Source organism: Hypomesus nipponensis, chromosome 25 (genome assembly GCF_054491055.1).
Source record: "Hypomesus nipponensis isolate SF chromosome 25, ASM5449105v1, whole genome shotgun sequence".
NCBI classification, from domain to species: Eukaryota; Metazoa; Chordata; class Actinopteri; order Osmeriformes; family Osmeridae; genus Hypomesus; species Hypomesus nipponensis.
This window is the reverse complement of record NC_140385.1, coordinates 8,066,681-8,083,265: the sequence shown is the minus strand read 5'-3', so window position 1 is coordinate 8,083,265 and position 16,585 is coordinate 8,066,681. Positions and strand designations below refer to the sequence as shown.

Below are 16,585 nucleotides of genomic sequence, written 5' to 3'. Positions count from 1 at the left end.
AAGTGAATTCCATACATGCACAGCAATTTTCTGCAGTCAGAGCTTCACGTGGGACCGTAAAACGCTATCCAGAGATGAGATATCCAGATCCATATGCAATTCCAAGCTTGCAGCCATCCTAACTGGCATGGGATTGAATCTCACTTTGGCTGTATTGCTATCAACTGTGGCTAATCTTGTCTTATCTATTTACTGAGTGAAGTCAATTGAAGTTGATGTCCTGCCAATGCAAAGCCTTTTCCACCTTGTACAAGCACAGTAATAGTAAATAAACAATTGATCATGACTGCAATGTACACTGTTTCTTATGGAGAGAACCCCCCCCCCCACACACACACACGCTGCTGGTTTTCCCGTTTCTCAGTCCGCATCTAAATGAAGACAGATGGCCTGTTATAAAACAGATAGCAGTCAAGCGCTGACCTGCTTGACCCCAGGAAGTCATGTAGAAGTCATTGAGAAAAATGGTGCATGGTTGTTTTAGGTTACACACACGCACACTCATGCATGTGCACACACACACACACACACACTGTACACTCACACTTTTACACACCTTTGCCAGCACACACACACAGGCACACACACGTACACACACCTCACCTTTGCCAGCAGTATAAGATTTGTCTTACTTGTCAAGTTTAAAGTTCCTGGGACTTCAAAGGCTCTTTGTGCTTTCAAACAGGGTTTTCTATTGGTTTTCTCTCCTCATGAGAAGTTTAGTTTGATCTGTTTAGGAAGAAAATATGTTTTGAGCAGACTATGAATGGAACATTTAGTTTTCAGATGGTGTAGTTTGGGGGGGTTGGGGGGGCACATGGGGGGGCATTGGGTATTGTCTCGACAGAATTCTCTTGAACAGTTTTCACTTGCACTCTGGTAATTATCTTTCTATGCTTCACTGAGTTTTAACTGCATCAATGACTAGCTAATATAATGCATAGGTTTGCTTTGCAGGGCGTTTCCAGCCTTTGAAACAGTCGAGATTTCACAAACAGGAGCGACTGATGGAGTGGAGGGAGGCGGGGTTCTGAGGGGAAGGCAGTTGGCACATGGTCTCAGCCGAGGAGACCAGGGTGGCCTCAGGGCATCCCTCTGGGCATACGGCTGCACGAGTGGCCACGGGGCTGGCAGACAGCAAGTCAGAGAGAGAAGAAGAGAGGAAAATAGATATGACGGAGAAAGTGAGAGAAACAGAGAGAGATACGGGGGGTGTGTGTTTGTGTGTGTGTGTGTGTGAACGGAGAGTTAAGGAAGTGTCTTTGTGTACTGTGCAAGCACTCAAAGACAACGTTTTTCATCAATGTGTAATCAATAGAAAAAGTGCAAGGAGCACAGGGACCACTGAGTGGTCTAGCATTCGTAGACATGGAGTCGACTTGGCAGCAGTAAGACAACATCCAAAGTGACTGAAAAAGGACTTCTGTGGTTAAAGATAAAGACAAGCATGAATGATCTTTGTTTTGATCAACTGAGCACGGGACATTGTCTGTTTTGACGACTTCTCAAAATGACACAGGACAATGTTTAATATGTATAATTTCAGCAGCATCACTGATTTCTCCATTTCTGGCAGACGTCAGCCTATCATCCTTCAGATGAGCTAGACCGAGACAGGCCGACACAGAGAATACTTGATTCAGCCAATGTCCAAATCGTCAGCCCCTTTCTCTCCTGAGAACCCTCTGTCACTGTCGTCCCCGGTTGGAAAGCGAGTGATGCTGGCCAGGCTGGCCTGGACACAGGAGGCTGGTTGGCTACAAGCCGTAGACATCTGGTTCTAATATCACCTCCCACACCCCCACCACCACCACCTACCCCCTCCCCCCAGCCCCTCTCCTCCAGATCCCTGCAGCAGGTCATGGACTCCTCTCTCATTGCTGTCAGTGAACTGGAGGATTGACTGCTGCTCTGGCCTCTCAGTATTCCAGCCAACTATATCTGGCCAGACATACCAGAGCACACACACCGGTGACCGGTCCAGTTTTACACACACACACACACACTCACCACTTTTCTAATCTGAATGTCTGTCAAAAACATTTCCAACCTTCTGTGTTTATTTGCATTACAAATATATTTCAGATTTTACAATCTCTGCCTTTTTGAGTTAGTAAGATTGCCTCAATGAACAAAAGACACAGAAATAAATGGTGGTTCTTTGGCATTGAGTTTTGTTACGACAAACTTCTTTGCAGTTTGACCCAAGATTTATTTCAACACATTCACTTTTTTAATAATTTGTATACACTGTTCTGAACTATAACTTTGTGTTCCAATGAAAATAAATGACTCACCATCTTGAATAATTTGCTTTTCAATTATGGCCGGCACATTGCTATCAGCTTTCCTGACCAACAGTACCACTGAAGTGGAATAATTCACCAAGGATATTATAATTTCCTACACTACCAATACATTAGATTCCCTTGCATGTACTTAGAAAATGTGTAAAGCTGGTTGGGTACGTGTTATTATGTAAAGCCTGTGATCCTCAGATCAGGTTTTGGACCACCGCACACAGTCACACACACACAGACTCACACACAGACACACACAGACAGACAGACACCCCCACACCCTCACACAGACAAACACACACATCCTGGTGTTACTAACACTACTCCTTCGAAGCATCTCCCTTTGAAATGTTAAGCTGGAAAGATCCTCTGAGCTCCAGTGTTATCTGAATGGTGGGTTAGGGGTGAAGAAGCCCCCCCCCCTTCCTCTCCTCTCCCCTCCCCCTTCCTCTCCTCCCCTCCCCCCCCCCTCCCCCCCCCCCCCCTTCCTCAACAACCTCTTCTTTCAGTCGGTCAAAGGATCCGAGCAGGATTAAAGGGGATCTAGATGAACACATACTGGACTACAGCAGTTCATGAGCAAAAAGTAGTCGTTAACGTTTAGACAGTGCTCAGCTCTGAGGCTGTCAATGAGAAACGACTGGGCTGCAGCCTGCCACAAAGGACTGTGGTGTCTGGATGTATTGACTCACTTCAGTTGAGGTCAATAAGTGACAGCTGTGGGAACATCAATATTGTGTTTTTCTCCAGTTTACACGGCTAAGGGAACGTTAAGGAGGTGTGCGTGTGTGTGTGTGTGGTTTGGCAAAAAGCTAAAAGCGGAATGAGAGGACCAAGATGTGATGTCAACAATCCGCACATACTGTATCTACAAAGGGTTTCATCAAAGTCAAAGTGTGTTATTTATCAGACAGAATAACAAAGTCGTTCTCTTCAATTACGTACTTGGGACAAGGCAAGCCACAGTTATGTAGGAGACATAAAACCACAACTTACTGCACATCTCCATCGGCACTCTTAACATTTCTAGTTTCGAATACTGTTCTCGCTGCAGCAGTATGGTAGACGTCACCGAGAATCTGGACTACCAGTACCTCCCCAAGGCCACCGGGCCTCTCAACCACAAGATCACCTCAAGTGTCTGCCTTAGTCTCTTCCCTTAGGGGTTGAGAACAGCAGGGAGAACAGTCTGCCTTAAGGAGCAATAATGAGCAACAAATAGGCTGAAAGCCTAACACACAAGTGCAGCCCACAGAACAGTCAAGAAACATGGATTCAATGCAGTGTAATACGTCCCACTCTAACCCAAAGAGGGGATTTAATGGAAGATGTTTGGTCCTCCTCTCCTTCAGGACTGCTGAGTGCTGTCAGTTCTCTCCCTGACTTCCATCAGAAGCAAAAGCAGCTTTTTTGCACTCAGAGTAGAGAGACGACGGGCTTCAAAGCCTCGGCAGAAAGCTTTCATATTAGAGGGACGTTAAGAAGAAAAAAAAGTCATTTTATATTCGTGTCACTCTTCATCAGCCAAGGTTTGCATATAAAGAAACAGAAAGTGAGTCGTAAGAGAGGCTGCGCCCCAGAAATATCACGTTTTCATACGTTTCATTTTCCAAAATATGATTTGCCATCTTTGTTTCCTACAGGAGCAGATCACATTATGTTGATACACGGGACATTCACACTGGATTACTGGTGTGTAACCGGAGATATTTGGACCATTACCACCTTCGAGCGGTGCCGTCATCGGGGCCCCAGGAGTGTGTGTGTGTGTGTGCGTGTGTGTGTGTGTGTGTGTGTGTGTGTGTGTGTGTGTGTGTGTGTGTGTGTGTATGTGTGTGTGTGTATGAGAGTATATTTGATGGGGGGGGGGGGGGGGGGGGGTCGGTGGGACGGTGGGTGGGTTAGAACACAGACCATGACAAAACCCAAACCGACAGATCAAAGAAGCACCCCCATTCCCAGAACACCATGACCTGAACATCTGCTCCAGCACTTGTGAAAATAGATAAATTCACATTGTGCATGATTCCTTCCCCCTCAGTGTGATAACAGAAGAATGGAGGGATAAGCTGTTGTTGTCTTTCCACTCTCACATAAACAAGGGAAAAGGCAGGCCGTTTTGTTAATAGTCGTGTAAAAGGGGATCTCTGAGGCTTTGGGTTGGGGTGGAGGGGCGCCAGGGAAGACTTTCATGCAATAGAAAACAGACGCTATAGAACAATGAGCTTCTTCACCCCTCTTGATGTTGAGAGCTACCATGCTAACACTAATGCTAACCGAGGATCACAATAGCACTCAGTGGTAACCACGACAGCATTGTTAGGGGAATCCTAGACTTTTGGAGGGTTTTTGCCATGTCATAAAAACTTGGCTGAAGAGATATGGCATGTGATGTCGATATCAGACATAGACTTTTCATGGTGAGAGATGTCCACACAGTAATTACGTTTGATAAATGTTACAACCTTTCGAGAGCCAGATTTCTCATGTTCTGTCTGAATCACAATATAAAACTAATAATTTGAAATGGTTCATACAGGTATCCGAGGCCTAAAGTATAGAACTGAATTGCTTTGGTTTCTGTGTCTTATAAGTAATTTAGCCTCTAAATAATTGATGTGTAAAATCAGCTAATCATGTTACATTTTCCCTCACACAGGCCAGCACGTAACATTGTAAATGTTTTACAAACACTTCATACAAATGTAATCGCGTTGTAAAAGTTTTATTACAGCAATACTTGCCTTGGGTACAGTAAGATTCATTCATGTGGGGTAGACCTGTCTCTACTAAGTTCCTTTATGTGAACCTAGAATATTCCATATTTCACAGCAGTAACCTTGAATAACGTTCTTATTTCTGCCAATATTCTCAATTAAATGGTTATTTGAAGTCTGAGAATACCAGCATCAAGGATCTCCCAGCACTTTGATGTTGAAATCACGTATGTTGACATCCAACATAAAGTATGCACAGAATCCAAGATTTTACTCCTTTTAAATTACGCCTGCAAAATATGCTTGGTCTGCACTGGTCTGACATCAAGTTTGGGTTGAAGCATTCCTCCCTGGGTAACAAGGATGGCTTCATCAGAGAGAAAGCCCTTTTCTGGGTGTACTCACACATCCACACACCACTACACATTAAAGACTTGTCAGAGACATGCACAGACTCTTAAACCATCCCAACATACCTCCCTTTCTCTCAATGGGGTTTAGAAAATAATTCCCCTCATGTGACTGAGTGTAGCACTCCCATTCGCACAGAAGACAGCCCAGCACAGCACACACACACACACACACACACACACAACAATAAACAGATGTGTGTTGTCCCATAGATGGGATTAAGTTCCCATTATCTGAAGTGCAGCAGAGTCCCAGAGAAGCTTCCATGTGGTTCTAATCAGGGGACAATAAGAGGGACCTCTGGAACGAGGCAGATCTCTTCCCTCTGTTTGTGGAGCCCTGATTTCCTGCTGACCAATATGGATAACACTGCCCACCTCTCTGGGCGGACCTCCGCCCCTCGCCTCCCTCCCTCCTTCCCTCTGGGCACCCTCCTCCTCTACATCTACCTGCATTGTTCCTTCTTCCCTGGAACTTCCCACCTCCTCCTCGTTGCCCTCCCCCGTTTACTCATGTCAATCTATACTCTTCTGTCCTTGCATCTTCTCTTCTCTCGTCTCTCTCACTCTCTCTCATCTATCAGCCTGTGTCTCTGTCTTTGTCTTGCCGCCATCCATCCGCTATCCATTTTCCCTTTCTTTCTTCTCCCTCTCTCCCTCCCTCCCTCTTTTATTCCACACTCCTTCAGTTGGCTCAGACTACATCTTTAGTATTCCATTTGCAGCTCGCGCACTGACAGACTGCCATTACAGTTGCAAGTCCACACTGGCCCTGGGGCAATTGGTTGTGATGTTAGTCAGAGAGGACCACAGTCTGCTGTGTCGGTCCAGACTGAACACAGCGTGGTTTAGATGCCTTGGTGTCGGTTCTCTAGCAAAGACTTAAAACAGGCATTCAAAAAGGATGGTTACCTGGCTTGCTGGCTAGCTGGATAGCTGGCTGGCTAGATGGCTGGCCGATTCATGTAAGCTAGATTTCAGACAAAAGTACAGGCACTGTGTGCATTTGATTTGACACAATCTTGCCCCCGCCTGAACAGCAGGATTGTAATTGCCAGTCATTGATCAACGGGTAGGGCTCTCATTAATAATCAGTGTCTGTCTAATTAGAGCTCACAGAGATTTTCTAAAACACAAGCACAGTGGGTGTGTGTGCATTTGTATCTGTGAATTTGTGTAAGTGTGTGTGTGTGTGTGTGTGTGTGTGAGTGTGTGTTTGATTGGGTTTATAATGGTGTGAAAACCGTGAAACTCACTCCTCAGGTGTGTAGCAGGCCACCCGCGTCAACGAAGAGCTAGCTTTTCTTTGGCGTAGCTGGTCGTGGTCACGCTTGGCAAGTCAGAGGTCGAGGCCAGCGAGTGGCGAACGACACCTTGTTGTGATGGAGCGTGGCTACGTCTGTTAAATACCATCACATATACAGTATGTATGTAAGTGTACATTTGTGTGTACACGGGTGTTAAGTGCAGTATACTTGTGTGTGTAGGGATGTTAACCCAAATGTGTGTTTGTTTGTGTGGGTGTATGGGGCAATGCTTTTTCCTCATGCAGTCAGAGACCAAGCTGAAGCCTTCAGCTGTAGTTCTGCAGAGGAAGACAGGCTGAAGTTCAGGAAGTGTTCAAATCTAGTTCTGCAGACAGTACAGGAAGACAGGCTGAAGTTCAGGAAGTGTTTAGCTGTAGCTCTGCAGAGGAAGACAGGCTGAAGTTCAGGAAGTGTTCAAATCTAGTTCTGCAGACAGTACAGGAAGGCTGAAGTTCAGGAGGTGTTCAGATGTAGTTCTGCAGACAGTACAGGAAGACAGGCTGAAGTTCAGGAAGTGTTTAGCTGTAGCTCTGCAGAGGAAGACAGGCTGAAGTTCAGGAAGTGTTCAAATCTAGTTCTGCAGACAGTACAGGAAGGCTGAAGTTCAGGAGGTGTTCAGCTGTAGTTCTGCAGACAGTACAGGAAGGCTGAAGTTCAGGAGGTGTTCAGCTGTAGTTCTGCAGACAGTACAGGAAGACAGGCTGAAGTTCAGGAGGTGTTCAGCTGTAGTTCTGCAGACAGTACAGGAAGACAGGCTGAAGTTCAGTTTTAATGACGGATTAAGCTGCTAGACAGGGAAGGTCCATGAAGGACTAAAGTAACTGAAGGGAAACTGTGTGTGGTGTGTGCGTGTACTCTGTGTACTGTGCATGTGTGGGACTGTGTGTGGTACAGTTATTACTGTATGTGGGAGGTATTGTGTGTGTAATGTACAGTGTACATGTTTGTATTGTGTACAAAAGAGAAACCTATTAGACATCAAAATACTTATTTTGTTGATTTAACCTGGTCCAGCAAGTTAGGGTGTTCATATTTAAGGGAAGAGTTTAAAGTTACTTAGTGATGATGGATGCCAATTGGGATAACGCAATACACATGAAAAAGGTCCACACAGAAACAAGCAATTATTTGAGTCCAAATATGTCATTTACAGAGCCCAGCACAAATTATGTAACCCAAGCTTGCCCTCTCTCTCTCACACACACACACACACACACACACATCAATAGTTGGCACCTATCTTACTTCAGCCTCTGTTGAACACATCACTGTCATCGTACTGGAGAGACCCACAGCAAGAATGGATAATAGGGATAGCTGCTGGTGTTCCTCTGGTGTCCAGTCACCATCCACAGACAGCAGCAGCAGCTCTTATTCTTCTGCCTACAGTATTGGCTCATTAAAAACGGCAGATCATTCAATATCCTCACCGTTTGTGTAAGCAATGGAAGGCATGTGTGTGTGCCTTGCTTTGACTCCAGCAGTGTCGTGAAGGACGCGCCGGGTAATGGAGGACAGATTCGGTCCGACCAGGTGGGGAAGTTACGGGGAGAAAAAAAAACGTTTTAAAGTGGTCCTGTTGTGCTGATGGCTGATATTTGTGGAAATCATTCTTGCCCTTTTCAAATGTGTTTCAATGGTACTCCCTAAATACCACTTTGGAGTCCTTTGATTTGCTCAGAAAGAACATTATGGAGGAATCAGCTGTCACTGGTGTCACAGCAGTGACAAATTCCTATGCGGTAGTCTACTTTCAACAGGCCGGGCAACGATTGTGCAATTGGCTTGTCAGTGAGATAGATGTACTGCAGTACTGAGGCAGACAATGCAGCCGACCAGTAAACCACCATTAGGGAACTGTCCACCACCTAGTAAATCACAACACACACACACTAATCACACACACACACACACTAATCACACAAACAGAGACTGATATGGAGGTGGTCTAATGCACTAACCCTGGTTTCATCGTTTCTGGGAGGTTATTATTAGGATTCCTCCGTCAAGATTCAGTCTGATTTAAATTCAATATAAATCAGGTTGGGTTCCAACACATTTGAGCACGTCTGTAAATCGGAGGAGTCCCTGAAGCAATTCTTTGCTGAAAAAGTATGACAGTCTTGTTGCCAAGGAAGACGGTTCACATTCTGATCAGTGTATTTCTCCATATATTAACCAAACTAATCAATGAATAAAAGTAGCCCGTTAATTAAACGAAGCTCTCTATGATGCTCCCTGAGCCTGAAATCATATTCAAGCCCAGGTAACGTGACAGCCTGGACTACAGTCAGCAAAGGGAATGAACAAGCTTTGAGATGTCAGTTACTGTGGCCCTGAGCTACCCCAGCCACACAGTTGGAACCCTGAGCCAGATGCAGCCCCTGACAGTGGAACAACAATCCCCCAGTCCAGTCGCCCTGGAGGGAGCCTGGTCACCCCTAGGGCGCCCCCCCCCCCCCGAGCACAACTGACACACACTGCTGGCTCAGATCAGCACATTCCATTAGCACGCAATCACAAAAGTCCCCTGCAAGCTCTGACACATGCACACACACACACACACACACGTCAACACAGTGTTTGGATACAGAGGGCCTGATCCTAATGGGGCTGATGTACTTTGTCGATGAAGCCTTTCCCAACACTAACAGCTTCTTTGGAGAGGTTCCAGTGTTGTGATGTGTTTCTGATTCATGGCATTCTCAAGTTCACTCACCCTTCTGCCTAGCCTCCACACAACACACTGAGGGGTAACTGATGAAGTTTACCTAACAGCCTCAATGAAAGGCCCTTTGGAACTACTGTTGTTTGGAGTTATCGACTGCCAACTGTTTATTTGACAGTATCTTGAAATATTAGTTACTGCAGAGGCCTTCCAACACCTCACAGGACTTGGTTATAACTCAAAACAAGACAAGACCATCAAGACAACCTTAAAATAACATTTTAATCAACAATTACTTAGAACGTAACAGGTAACACAGTTTGAAAAGGCATATCTGATTTCATAGTCCCTTCATCTAAATGCACAACCGAGAGGCGACTCTGGAGAAGATTTGATTGTTGTACGTCTGTTGGTGGCTGCAGTTACATCTCAACCTGCTAGAGGGCGCATTGGCTTCAGTTGCAAAAAGTTAGAATAACACCAGTATGGCTAACATGTATAGAAGTCTAAGAGCTTGTGTGTGTCCAGGAGTTGACTGTGGGTGTTACTCTTTAGAAATATGTGGCAGGAGATTGAAGAGCAGTTGAAAGGTCACCGTAGGCTAACAAGGTCAATGCTAATGTCAGCCAGCAGCCTGTAACCCCATCTCCAGACCTTGTGCAGAGCGAACAACTGCACTTTGACCCGCACCAGGAATGAAGCAAGAAAAGATGAGGACTTTTCTCTAAAATGGAGATGAATGGGTTATATCTTGCTCAGAGGCAGATATACATTCCTCTGAATATATATGGCTTTTGTGTAAAACAAAAAGGCACTTAATCAAGACCTAATTACGCTAACATTTTCTAGGAGTTTTTAGACCGAGTGACATCATATTACATACATACAAAAAGAACCACACATACATATATACAAAAAGCTGCTATTTGGTCGAAGTTTTGGTTCTATCCTGTAGACGAGCACATGGGCACACCAGTAACATTCAAATGATGGCTTTCCTCAACAGCATCATTTGACAGTCACGCTTGCATAGTTTGCTGATTTGCAATAACAGGAAAGCCTTTTGTCCTTTTAAATGGAAAATATGCGCCCACTCTCACCATTCAGCATCTTTACAGAAAAATTATGGCCGCGACACAAGGCTCTAACACAGTCGACAAAAATAGTTATTTGCAAATGCCACGCTTTGGGAATGGGCTTAATTGAGCATTAAACCATTAGAGTTAGCAAGGAGGAACACTATTTTCTGCAACTACGGAAAAACTAGATCTTAGCTACAGTACTGTCATTTATAAATGCTATTTACATGGAACGGATGGTTTACTGAAACTGTTCAAACAAACGTCTGGTGATTTTAGTGTTTATATTGAACAATCAAATGGATGATTTTTTAATGACCGTGTAGTGCCTATCCTCTTTAGGTTTTAGATCTAACACTGAGGTCTGTGTACAATATGAATGCGAACATCAATGCTGTTTTTAGCGAGTCAAAGTATCCCCACTCCCACCCCGACCCCAATAAAAGAAAAAAAAGGATCAGTGGTTGTTAAAAACGCCTTTTTATCCAACTCTTTTTAGACGATATTCCACAGAAACATCCAAACGTTCAAAGAGTCATAGTATAAAAGTGATCCACGAGTGATTCCTTAGGGGCACAGACACAGCATCGCCCTGCTCCTGCCTTGCTTTCTCTCAGAAGCCCCACTCCTTTTCCTGTCCATCTACAAAACTGTCTATGGGGTCCTCTTTGTATCTGGACCCCCTTTCAGACGTGGGTCTTCACCCCTGCACTGGGGTTGGGGGCACCCTGTTTGTCGTGTGCCCCGGAGATCCAATGGTAGCAGTCGGTGGCGCTCTTGTTGCGCGGCTGGACGGCGCAGCGGGTACAGTACACGATGCCCAGCGCCACCATGACCACGACAAAGATGCACACAGGCACCAGCAGCCCCACTAAGAGCCAGTTGCCCCCCTCCTTCTGCCCACTGCCACCCTGGACATCCACCGCCTCGCCCTCATCGTCCACAATCAGCCCTGGACTGAGGGAGGACAGAGGAGGCTGGAAGGGCGTGTCCTGGGCTGGGGTAGAAGTGACCTCGTCGTAGTTGTCCTTCCACTCCTCCTCCGCCACCTTCACAGGGAGAGAAGAATCCTGGGTGGTGACGTCATCGTCGTATGCGGTCTCCTCCGGATATTCTTGATCGGGGTAAATCCCTGGTGTGATAGGCTCCTCCCACATGGGCCGGACTGGATCCTGGTTGGCCGGGATGGGGCTGACCCAGAGCCAGTTCCACGCCCCTTCAGAGATGGTGGAGGTGGGGAGAGGCGTGGGAGTCGTGGTGATCTCCTCGTCCTCCTCTTCCTCTTCGTCCTCATACCAGTCTAGGGTGGCGGTGGAGGGAGGAGTTGAGGTGGGCCCGGGTGTGGTCTCCCCCACCAGGTGGACCCCCGCCCCCCTCGAGCCCGGCAACAGTTTGTCCTCCTCTGGTTCCTCTGTGGGGGGGTCCTCTTTGGGGGCGCTGGTCACCCATATGACGTCACCCGCCACCGCTGGGGGGTCAGTGAGCCAATTCAGAGAGTCGTCTTCCTCGGGGGGCCAGTTGGTCTGGCTCTGTGGGGGGGTCCAGTAGTAGACTGGCTCCTGGGGTTGCCAAACAGGGCCGGGATGGCGGGTGGCCCAGGGGTCGGCGGGAGTGGCGATGGGAGGCTCCTCGCCCGCTCCGATCTTCCTGCAGGCAAAGTGATCCGGCAGCAGCTCGTAGCCCACCTCGCAGTAGCACTCGAAGCCGCCCTCGTAGTTCACGCACATCTGCTGGCACATTCCCGGGATCTGGCACTCGTCCACGTCCTGGCAGTGGCTGGGGTCTCCGGGAAGCGGGCTGTAGCCGTAGTGGCAGTGGCAGGCGTGGGAGCCTGGCGTGTTCTCGCAGTCGTGCTCGCACGGATTCCGGGCGCACTCGTCCACGTCCTCGCACTCCCCCTTCTCGTCCGCCCGGTAGCCTTCTCGGCAGCGGCACTCGAAGGTCCCGGGGGCATTGACGCACAGCTGCTCGCAGGGGCTCTGGAGACACTCGTCCACGTCCAGGCAGGCGCTCTCATCCGGCGCCAGCATGTAGCCTTCCGGGCAGGCGCAGCGGTAGCCGTCGGAGATGGGCAGGCACTCAAACTCGCAGGGGGCACCCTTGCAAGGGTCGTCGGGCGTGCAGCTCTGGCCGTCGGGGCTGACCTGGAAGCCTTCGAAGCACTCGCAGTAGTAGTGGCTGCCGGCCACCCTGCAGAAATGCTCACAGCCTCCGTTGTCCTGCCTGCACCAGTCCTCCTCCGCAGGGGCGTCGTCCGTGCAGAGGGGGGCATCGTTGGACCAGCCCACCGTGCCGTCATCCCTCAGCATGCACAACACCGACTGCTCGTCCTTGGCGCCCGGGGGGCACGGCACCGTCGCCACCGAGCCAAAGGGCAGGTGGGTGAGGAGGGTGCTGAGGAGGTTGAATGGCGTGTTGTAGAGGGCGTTCCCCGCCCCCTCGCTCCACAAGGCTGGGCACATACCCGTGTAGGTGTACCGGCACAGGTACCCGTCCACGGGCACCGAGCAGGACCCGTCCAACCATTTGAAGTTGTCGCGTTGCTCGGCCGCGCCGTAGCTCATGACCACGCAGCGCGGGGCCGAGCAGGCGCCGGGCGAGTCATCCTTCAGCCAGTTGGTGTACTGGGTGTCCTGGTCGCCCGTGGTCCAGCTGAAGCCTCGGAGCGGGCGCGAGGCGGTGCACTGACGGGGCTGCCGCTGGAGGCCGATCCACACCCGGACTGCGCTTCGCGAGCCCCTCAGCTCCACGCCGGAGAAGAGAGCCGCGATGGTGTCGGCTTCCTCCTGGCGCTTGACGGTGGCCAGGTTGCCCCCCTTATCCTTGCAGCTCCTCCAGGAGTCCAGGAAGGTCTTCCTCTGGAAGTAGAGCACGAAGCAGCCGTCCTCGTTGCACAGGGCGTCCCTCTCCTGCAGGTCCTGAGAGGAGACCAGGGCGACTCCGCACGATAGTCCCAGGAGGGAGAGCAGGAGAGCTGCAGTCCAGCCCGAGAACAATCCCATCCTTCACTCGCACCAGCTTACCGCTCCAACTGTCTCTCCTTTTGTTCCTCTGTTCCCCTTGGGGCTCTTTTTGTCCTCTTATTTTGTGACTAGTTGTTCTTTTTTCTTTCCCTTTCAGACTTCTATCTGAACTGTTCTCCCTTCATCTGAAGTTTTTTGCTGTTAACTTCAGTTTCTCTCATTCCCACTCTTTGACTCTGTGCTGGTGAAAGAGTACTGTGCTGGAGTTGAGTGCTTGCAGATTGCCCCCAGATTTTGGAGGAAGGGAGAGAGAGAGAGAGACGGAGAGAGAGAGAGAGAGAGAGAGAGAGAGAGAGAGAGAGAGAGAGAGAGAGAGAGAGAGAGAGAGAGAGAGTGGAGGAGGTACGGGAAAGGGAGGAAGGGCAGAAGGGAAAAGGGGAGTTTTTTGAAGAGGCGGGGGGTTCTGTGTGTGAGTGTGTACGTGTATGTGTGTGTGTGTGTGTGTGTATGTGTGTGTGTGTATGTGTGAGGCAGATAGTCTTGGGGGGTTGGGGGAGGTTCACTGGTATGAGTGTTTCTTTCTTTTCCCGAGCATGTCGTATGGTTTTCATAAGTCCGTTTATGGAAATGCTTTGGGACTGAGCCATTTACCCCCCTAAACACATACACATTATAGGGCCCTTCCAGACAAATCCAGTAACGGCCTTTTAAAACTGTTATGTTTTCTTCAATAATTCATAGAGAAGTCAGACAAAGAACTATCTGTGTTCCAACAACCTATCAGTCTTCAATCCCAGCCTTCCTCTGGAAACTTCAAGTGTTTTTTTTTTTTTTTAAGGTCTTTTTTCTTTCTTTTGCCGTCTTTTCTACCTCTCCAGTCTTCCCTTTTGTTCTCAACCCCGAACAGGGAACTCGACACAAAACCACAACTAAATCAGAAAATGGGAACCGCTATCATGATGTTGCTTTGGATAAAAATGCCTGCTAAATTAATCAACGTCATAAAACATATAAATCCCAAGCACTGTTCATAAATTCTCATCGAAGAATTTGCTTTATTCTGCGACCATGATATATTTGGGGATATCAATGGGTTTTGCATCAAGCTAACAGGCAATGCATTTTCCTCCTCACTCCCCCCATTACTAGAACATTCACCAACCCACAGCAGAGTGGTTCATTCCTTTACTCCTCAAAAATGTCATTTGCACTCCCTCCACAGCCTTGAGCAAGCGAGAAGACAGCAAACCTACCTATTTGGTTGACCATCTTAAGTAATAACAACAATGCTAACAGCTACACTAATAAAGCTCTTATTGAGACGGTTGGGCAGTGAAAGTCGCTGAGTTTGCCCGAGCACAGGAAAGGCCTCTGGATTTGCTATGAAAACAAAGCAGTGAAATAGAGACTTGTGTCTAAAGGGGAGTGTGTGATGGGGTGGGGGGGGGGGGGGGGGGGGAGTTGGGACCTGGTCTACAGAGGAAGTAGCTGGATCTCTATGAGCTCATTAAACATACGCTCTACCTTCTGGGAGCCAACACAGTTTCTTCCTTAATGTAAAAGACCAGTGGCGCCTACAGGAGCGCCTACAGCAGCAAAAGGAAACTCATCCGGTTGGAAGACTAGAAACCATGTGCTTGAACAGCTCTCTGGGCTTCGAACCCCACAGGTGTAGAGACACACATGCACACGTGTCAACGGCTTGTGCCACCTCTGTAAAACTCAAGCCGGCAGTGACCCGGGCAATTTGTCCCCCGTGGTGACAGCCATTAAACCGTGGACCTTAGCCGGCAAGATTTAACGACAGAAAAGGTGTTTGGGGGCTTACTGCCATATAATGATCTGCAGGAACCTCCCGAAACTCACTTGCTAAGGTATTGGATAGTTCCCTGTGGGCTGTGTAAGCACACATCACAAGGCTCATGTCTCCGCGTCACCCTCTGTGCTGGAACATTCTATACAGCCACGCACAGTCAGAGGATTCCTCACAAGACCAGATAGTTGGAGCATAATAACCTGGAGCTGCAGAGTTGACGTAGACTAGAAAACCAGAAATATGGTTCTAGACAAATCACTGTGACATTCTCATAATCTTGTTAAGTTATCAGGCTGACAGCGACATTGTTGAGGAAAGAGACAAAGTGTGGCTATTGTCTTCTGCTTCAATGAGTAGTTGGAGGTGTTCAGCTGTATGTTGGTCTGGGCTATGCGACCAGGAAAACTATACATGGCTCTTGGGTGCTGGGACCAGGTAAGATTGTAGATGCAGAATTGATGTGATGCACAGGTATGGGATAAAGATTCATCCAACTGAATGAAGTTGTAATAGTTATAGTCTCAATGAATAGGATGATGTATTAGATGAGTGGGAGCCAGACTGTGAAACAGACATCCCAGCCTCTTAAAACATTTAATTTCTAAAGGTATAACTCATGTCCACTGAAGTGTTATTTATATATGTATGGGTGGTTGGTAACACTTGATAACAAACAGGGAACAGTTTGGAAATGATCACAATTTATAGGTGGACTGTAAACATAAAAGAGCATATTTGTTTCTTTCCTTGGCTACATCGGCAAGCAGACAATAAATAATATCCACCTCTCCACGCTCCTGTCCTCCCATCTCACCTCCCCTCTCTTCTCTAATCTTCTCATCTGCTCTCCTTCTCCACACCTCTCTTCTCCACACCTCTCCTCTCTCCTCACCTCACCTCTCATCTTCTCATCTGCTTGCCTCTCCTCTCCTTCTCCTCTCCTCTCCTTCTCCTTACCTTCTCCTCATCTCGCTTCTCCTCTCCTTCTCCACACCTCTCTTCTCTCCTCTCCACACCTCTCTTCTCTTCTCTCCTTCTCCACACCTCTCTCGTCCTCTCCTCTCTCGTCCTGCCCTCCTCTCATGCTCAGCTCTTCTCCACCCATGACACTGCTACTGTGCAAGCACACTTCTGTCAATGTCCTTGGCCTAGCTGTCTAAGACATAGAGAATGATCCTATCTGCAATGGTTCAAGTTCCATTGAGATGTCAATAAAGCTGATTGTAGCAGCTAGTAAAGATTGATGGAGCTCAGGGTCATATGCTCCTTACCAAGAAAGAATGAGCCTTCGATACTGTGTCAATAGCCTTTCAAGTCAGGCCACA

The 16,585-nt window shown here is 47.9% G+C and overlaps 1 protein-coding gene across 1 annotated transcript; it reads right to left on the bottom strand.

The window, feature by feature from the left end:
- Positions 1–9,665: 9,665 nt before the first annotated feature.
- Positions 9,666–13,722, bottom strand: cd248a (CD248 molecule, endosialin a). Its single transcript, XM_084691945.1, has one exon. The coding sequence runs from the start codon at positions 13,481–13,483 to the stop codon at positions 11,168–11,170; it is 2,316 nt and encodes a 771-aa protein (XP_084548071.1). The 5' UTR covers positions 13,484–13,722; the 3' UTR covers positions 9,666–11,167.
- Between the last annotated feature and the right edge of the window lie 2,863 nt (positions 13,723–16,585).

Excerpts from the sequence above, each read along its gene's own strand:
- cd248a (XM_084691945.1), bottom strand. The coding sequence starts at position 13,483 with ATGGGATTGTTCTCGGGCTGGACTGCAGCTCTCCTGCTCTCCCTCCTG.